Source organism: Poecilia reticulata, linkage group LG23, assembly GCF_000633615.1.
Source record: "Poecilia reticulata strain Guanapo linkage group LG23, Guppy_female_1.0+MT, whole genome shotgun sequence".
NCBI lineage: Eukaryota > Metazoa > Chordata > Actinopteri > Cyprinodontiformes > Poeciliidae > Poecilia > Poecilia reticulata.
Window position 1 is genome coordinate 48,514 of NC_024353.1, and position 7,964 is coordinate 56,477.

General features: G+C 37.5%; 1 protein-coding gene across 2 annotated transcripts in view; it reads right to left on the bottom strand.

Moving 5' to 3' along the window:
• The window catches only part of LOC103459078 (CD9 antigen), a 20,193-nt gene that overhangs the window by 7,296 nt on the left and 4,933 nt on the right, over positions 1 to 7,964 (bottom strand). For both annotated transcript variants that reach the window (XM_008400309.2, XM_008400310.2), the window contains exons 2-4: positions 3,180 to 3,282; positions 1,607 to 1,704; positions 1,292 to 1,366 (exon numbers count right to left, since the gene is read on the bottom strand). In XM_008400309.2, the coding sequence (XP_008398531.1) occupies positions 1,292 to 1,366; positions 1,607 to 1,704; positions 3,180 to 3,282 (276 nt within the window). The remainder of the gene's footprint in view (positions 1 to 1,291; positions 1,367 to 1,606; positions 1,705 to 3,179; positions 3,283 to 7,964) is intronic.

Below are 7,964 nucleotides of genomic sequence, written 5' to 3' on the forward strand. Positions count from 1 at the left end.
AGTGGAGTCTCACAACCAACGCCCGAGGAGGTCCCGTGTCGTCTGGGCGCCTTCGTAGAGCTCTATGAGCGCGGTCCACCAGCGGTAAATCATCCAGAGTTAGCACGTCTTTCAGAAGCTGCGAGACGAATCCGTTCAATTCTGCACCTTTCTCTTCTCCTTCTCTTAACATAGCAATCCGTACATTTTGTCTTCTGGACCTTCCTTCAAGATCCATGYATTTTTCTGTTARCTGATTCATTTCTGTGCGTAGACGTTTTACCTCTGACTGGAGAATAGTTACCGCGTCTGCTGACTGTGTAGCCGCTCGCTCTAGTTCAACAATGGATGCGCCATGTTGGTCATTAGACGTTTTCAGGACGTGAATGGCACTTTGAGTCTCGGTTTTGAGGTTGAGGAGTTCTCCTCTRATAGTGGTGGACACTTCTTCGATGCGAGTGTCTATTGTCTGACAAATTTCAAATTTGGTGACTTGTAATTCTGTGCGAAGAGAGTTTATAGCCTCAAGAATGGTAGCATTAGCCATCGGGTAGCTACCTTCAGGCGAGTCCGGGGCGGCTAGGCCTGGTTCTTTCGTTTTCTTGTCCTTGTTGGAGGTATGCGTCCTCAAATTTGCTTTCATCCTGCCCTGGTGCGGTTAGATAAAGACCAGACTATTTTCTCTGTTGCAAAACTGCCCAAATGTCAAGTTAGTGATAAATATATTTCCAAATTTGCAGGAGCTCGAGGGAAACGCTGCCTACTCCTCCATTGCTCACGAGCGCCCCCCGTTTACAGGAAATTTGAAAATATCACCAAGTAATTATGTGTGATTGGAAGAAATTAATATCCAAATATCAACTAAAGTATTAAAAAAGGGAGAATATATATTTAATTGTACTTTTTTATGCTCACCGTGCTTCCAACCATTTCACCAAAGAGACTAATGTCTTTGCAATCACCGTTACTGGTGTTTAAAACATTATAATAAATAAATGCACAACGCTTAGCTTGGTGGGGTTTCAAGCATTTCATATCCTGAACTGATATGAAATGCTATTATGATACGTTTTTCAGCTTTAGAGCCCCGCCCCAATTAATACGGCTTCAACTTACTGCTGGATACGCCCACATTTCTGGATCAACAACTATTTTATTGCCCATATGTGAAGTTACAATGTTTGGAGAAACTGATTATAGCAAATGAAAACCCAAAAAATTCAAACTAAAAACAGCATGACTGAAAATGATCAACTTTTCAATAATATTCCATTTTTTGGTGAGAAGGGTATACCGTAGGTTTTAGTCGTACCGTGTTTCTGTTGGAGAGTCCCCAGATCCCTGCAGCCACTTCAGCAGCAAAGATGATGAGCAGGAAGATGAAGAACTAGACCAAGAAACAAACATTTTTGTTAAACTGCTACTTTTACCACCCTACTGTATCCCTCTGTGCGATTGTATTGATCTATTTGCATTTCTTTGTTTATAAGCTGATGGCCATTAATAAGATTAATATAATTTGTATTTCTTTATATAAAAAGCAGACTTTTCCCTTCAACATTTTACATTAAAATATTATCTTCTTTGCCAATTGGATTATTTCTACTGGAGTTCTGTAAAGACTCACCAGTCCCAGCATGCAGGGCGACTCCTTAATGGCTCCACAGCATCCCAGGAATCCCACCACCATCATTAACCCTCCTGCAGCAATCAGCAGGTACACACCTGTGAGGAAACAAGCCGAGTCACTGAGGGGGAACCTGGAGGCTTACACTGAGATTCATGCTACAGGAAACGGGAAGCAAAAAGTATACATAAATAAAAACTGAGCTTCAACGGCATGTTTGGAAATCTTGAAAAGAAATATTCTCGTACCAGAGTAAGTATTGCAAATTGATGTTTTCAAGCCGTTTTTTCTATTAATTATGATGATTTTTACCTTACAGCTAATGAAAACATATAGTCAAATATTACATCAGTCAATAAAAACATGCTTTTTATGCAGGAATGTTTGAGTTTTTAAAAAAGTAACTTGAATATCTACCGAAAATTGTCATTGTGAAAAGATACTAGATTTTTTTTTTTTTTTTTTTTTATGGAAAAGCTACAGATTAAGCTTTTCCATCAATAAGAAAATAGGCAGCTGCTAACTGGAAAAGCTTATGAAAAGTTCATTAAATTATGCTCTTTATAAATGGAAAAGTTAATGAAAAGCTAGCTAAATAATGCTTTTTTTGCAAATAAGATAAAGATAACCAAATATTTTATAAATTGTAAAAGCTCAAATAAAAAGAAAACCAGGGAATCCAATTGTTTTAAATGGAAAAACATTTTTACTTTGTCAGCAAACTGTCAGCAAATCTTTACTTATTTTAAAGCACATCTGGTAACACCATCATATTGACCACTTATTGCAAACATTTGTGCTTTTGGTAACCAATTATACCTCTGCCTGTGGAATAAAACTTAATATATTCAAAAATGATGTTGAAAATTAAAGTAAAAATGGCAAAATATGATCTTACTGACGAGGAATCAGCTTTTCTGTATTTCCAATTTTCAGATGGAGGAATATTTTGTCAGTATGTTTTCACAAACCCAGATCTGGATTTCTGAACCACAGAAGGGATTTAGAAGCCGGAAAGATGACTTGATGTTTTCTTCTGACTTATCCTTCATGTGGATGAGTCATAATTCAAGGATACGAAGATTAAATGTGGGAGAACAACAACCATCAGCACACAAATCCCCCACTCTGAAGCTGTAATTAAGATGTTTGTCATTTTATTCCTCTGTCACTCTGCTTCCCACTTGACGGTGGAGGCGAAACAAAGAGCCGGAGAGAGCGAGCCGGTTTCTGGGACGGATCTTTCGAGACGTCAGGAGCACAAAGACCAGACTGTCCTGCTGTGAATAAAGACGGCTGTGTGTGGAGAGCGCCGGCAGGTCACAGGAGCCGCCCCACTGTGGACCGCCCTGATTCAGCGGCTCCGGCACAAAACCATCAACTCATTTAGGAGTTTATAAAACAAAGACCAGAGATCGTCACAAGAAAAGGAAGCGTTGATTGTTTGTTAAAACAAGAATTAAACACCAAGACTTGAACAGCAGAAGCAATGGCTTAAAGGCAGACATTTGTCAAAGTCTGGATTAGGAACGTGCCAAATTTTTTTACATATTAAAAATCTTTTAAACCTTACCAGTGAAGAAGACGGAGGGCGAGTCTTCTCCTTCAAACAGTGGTTTGGTCCTGGAGTCGAAACGAAGCCATAATCCCACAGCCAGCACTCCAGTTCCTGCAAGCTACAGGAAGTCGAGACGTCAGCCAAACCTCACATTCACCTTCTCATTTTATACGCCCTGAACTTCACATCAGCCGTTCCTAAAACATTTCACCTCTAATGTTTAGGTGCAAACATAGGGCTCCAAGACAAACCTTAGTTTTGTAAAGAACGCTCAACACTGGAAGATATTTTAAATATGGAAAATAAAAGCAATAAAATGGAACAAAAAAATACAGATTGTGAAAAAAGAAATTCTGCTTCAAATAAAATCAGAACAGAAATTGAGCTCACTTTAATTCATCATGCGATTAAACATGAGGCAGACCAGACAATAAATCTCTTAATCACATGATAAATTAAAAACGAGCTCAATAATTTTCACTTGCATGATTTATCATTTTAAAAAAACAAACACTGGATGATAAAAGTCTTCAGTCTGGTGTTTTGGTCAAACTGGCCTTTTTTAAAAGAACATTTTGTTTGCAGAGACTTCATTATTAATTTTGTTTATTTTTAAATGTCTTCCTGTTCTGGTGTTAATGTTGAAATTTAAAGTTTGTTGATCTTTGAGAATGTTTTCTCATATTATGCCATTATATTAATACTTAAATGATAACGTTGTTTTGGGATCATTTATCACAATAACTTCGAGTCAATTTATCATCCAGCTGAATTTCCTACCATGACGGATTTATAATGAAGTTTAAATAATTAGAAATTTGCTCTGAGCGTCTGGATCGAAGCTGCACATCAAAATAAGGAAAATCCTGAGTTTTGAATAAAGTGATTACACATCAAGTCACCTGAACCTCAGGAGAAAAAAAAAAAAAAAGTTGACTGGTTTACTCTCAACACAAACCGGTTTTAAAAACATGCGGTTGGTACAAGCGTTCAAGGAATTAAGAATGTGGAAGGTCTGAGGGCATAAAAACAACAAAACCACATTTTATTAAAGTTGTTGCTGCTACGGGTGGCGCAACATTAAAACCTAATTATCTAAAACAAGAAATTATGACAGGAAAGCAAAAGTAGAAGAATCTGTAAGGCATTGCAGACATTTTCATGCCTAATCTCATTGAGTTGACAGATTTTTAAATTCGTTACAAGCAGCAACGTGCCACAGTGTTTAAGAAAAATATCTGGTGAAACGTTTCGTTTGTCTGGAGGAGCAATTCTCCAACCGTTTCTCAAAACACACAAAAACAGTCATTTGTCTCCTCCACACAAACAAAACTGACTCACTGTCTCCATGGCAACAGCTTACATCATCTTCGTTGTCGCCCAAATAACCGCTGCAGCATCCCGCAGCATGACTCACGTGGTTGAACAGGGAGGTTCACACCAAGTGAAGCGGCTCAAACTGAGCTGAATGTGATCAGAGTGGAAGTTAGTGAATTAATGAAGTGGAACCAGAAAAAATAAATAAAATTATCTGTTTGTAAAGTGTTACATTATCTTTACTGATATTTATAAAGATTACAAAAGCTTTTTCAGTTGAAAACTTGAAATCCAAACAAACATTTAAATGTTAATGTGATACTTTGTATTTTAAAGCCCCGTGGGAAACAAACATTCATCTCTGCTCCTCATCTTCACGTCAGCTGGCAGGTAGTTTTGTTAAAGTTTTAGCCATTTCCTTCGGCATCCCAAACAAAACTGACCTAACTTTTACAGCTAGCAGCTGACCAATACGAGATTCATTTGAGCCAATTAAAGTTTGTGTTAATTATATCAATACTTAAGGTTATAAAACCAACAACACAAGTCAGATGGTATTTAAATCAGGTTCATACTCGGAAACGAGAGCCAGACCCAGGCAGATAAGTGTGTTTTAGTTCATTTTACCAGATAGGAAATGATTACACTTTAAATTACGTCAATAGCTCATGTGGAAATCAGCTCAGAATTCTTAGCCACAAGATGCTGATAGCTGTTATATTCTGCTCAAAAACAAGATGTGAACAACGTGAGTCATGAGCGCAACCAGAAGAAGATTACTGCGGCCCAAAGCTCAAACTCGCTGTTTAACTCTGAATCACTGGCAGTCTGTTGTGAAAGACTGTTTTAATCATCAGTTTAGTTCTCTTAAACGTAACTTCTTACACAAGTCAAAAAGACAACAAGACAAATGCAACAAATCTGCATTGACGCAATGGAGAAAACCTTGTCAAAACAAAGAATGTTCCTGTTTGAACATGCAGGTTAGTCATAAAAGGTCCTCAGAAGAAAAGCTGGAGATTAGGCCTTAATTTCTCAACCAGAGCCTGATCAACGGTCTGACCACCATCAACTAAAACCAACATATTTTTAGTTAATAGAGTTTGTTGCATTTTAATCAACGACAATATAAGCAACATTTTTAATTAAAAATCATTTCGGTCTAAATCATTGAAAAATTTTACATATAAGATCAACAACAAATATTTAGTGTTGTTAATCCGTTATTCAACCATCAGTTTGGAGCAAAATGTTTCAGGAATCCCTGATCGTTCAGGGAACTTCTTTAGAAATGCGGAATGGACGCCAACAGTAGCATTAGCAACATGTTTAGCATTGAGATGCTATTTTAGGTCAGAATAGCTTCACTGATAGGCTAACTCCTTTCAGCAACACGTTTTTCCAGCGTCCCATCAGATTGTTTTTTTGAAGCAAATATTAATCCCCCACTGGGTTAAAAGCAACTTTGTCGTCCGCCGCTGTTTGCGGATGTTGCTTGTGCACCAGATTTACAGGTGCACCAGAAACAAGCGAATACAAAGGTTCCAACTCAAGACTTCTATAAAAAGAAAACCCAAATAATTACATTACAATTTTTAACATGTTAAAGTCCCAGACTGATTACGTTTCATAAGCAGTAAACCTACAGCAGTTATTAGCCGAATGGGCGGTTCTAGAGAGGAAAAAAAGGGGCCACTGCCCCTTTAAAACTGCCCCTCGTTGACATCTGTACTGTAGAAATAATAAATTTATTTACATTTTCTTTGCCATTGGCACTGGCAAAGAAAATGTAACTAATTTATTGGACCAGATTCACAGTTTTAACAAATTAAAAACAAAAGTTGTTGAACTTTTAGCTCGTTTTAAGACGCCAGTTTTCATCTGATAGATTTGGGTTTTGCAACCTGTAGCTCTTAGGCTCACTTTATGCTGCATATTTTTCTGTTTTTTTTTAAATAGTTTTGTTCCCTCATGGCAAATATGGTCTGGCTTCTGTTATCTGACAAAAATGTCCCTTTCCTGAACAGGAATTGGGTCCAATTATCTGCTCCACATTTCCCAGCAAAAACAGAAGCAGGAAGTCCGGTATCCTAAATGCCCACAGTGGATTGGCACATTTATGTTTGATAAAAATCCCCAGGAAACAATGCGAAGGACACAAATGTTAATATAAAAAGCTTTTACTCTCAAAGTTGTCCTTAGCTCTCATTAACCAGAGCAGCAAACATCAAAACAAATCAAGAGATTTTATCTAAGACAGCTTAGCATCACAGCAACAGTTTAGTGACCAACTTCAGTTTAAAAAGAAAAAACAAACAGATTTAGTCTGGTGTTCATTTTTATCTGCAGTGGCTTGGAGAGGAACATGGCAGTTGCTTTCTGTTTTGTACTGCTAACCAGAGCATGACGTCAACAAATCTCATCTCTACCATCAGAGTAAACAAGAGCTTTAAGTAAGCAACCAGCAAACCACATTAACCAACGACGCTACACTCAGTCTGTCAAAATAAAACCTGCACGAGCATTTTCACTCGTTTCCAATTTAAAAGAGAGAAAAACAGAAAAATTATTTCAGGAACTTTTAATCTCTGGGTGGGTCCAAATGTTATCTGGACCCACAAAGCAAAACATTCTGACTGCTTCTAAAAACAACCCAAGTGCTTTAAAAAAAATCCCCTTGCTGTTTTTGGCAATAAATTAATGCTTTTTGGTTTCTGGAAAAATGAGCCGTTTCAAAAACCTGCAGACTGTCAAGTCAGACTGAGGAATGGCCCTGTTACCTAGCAACAGTGGTGGAGAAAGTACTCAAAAAATGTACTCAAGTGAAAGTACCACATTAACATTTTACTTAAGTAAAAGTAAAAAACTACTGGCTTTTAAAAATACTTAAGTATTAAAAGTACTTGCTGAACGGATTACCTAATCGCTAATATCATTAAGTGTGCCGATCGTATTTAATACATCAGAAATGTGCCATTTTAATGAACACTACCACAGATTAAACATGTTCTTATTGTGTTTATTCTCTGTAACAGTTTAGACTTAGATGTGTGATTCTATGAATCATAATTTCAGGGATGGAAACATTTTGTCTCCTGTCCTAACAYAGCATGAACTTCATTAGTGACATTTATTTAGAAAGAAATCTAACTGAAAGGGGATGTAAAGAAGGTGTGTGGAGGGAGGACATGCAACCAAGGAGCCACGTAGCAGAGTTGCAGTCAAGACCACCGAACCCGAGACAAAGACCAGGGCCCCACACTAAATGACACAACAACATTGTTTACCTATCAAAAATGCTTCTCAGATTGATCTGAAAGATCCACATTCCCATAAAAACACCTAGATATTAAATACTTAGAGCTGAAATATATTTAACCAGYATCAATTAAAACTCACTTCATTCTGTTTTGCTTTCATCGCTGTGCTACAATCCGCAGAGGTCTCCTGCTATTCCTAGAAAAATAACGCCCTGGGCGGTTG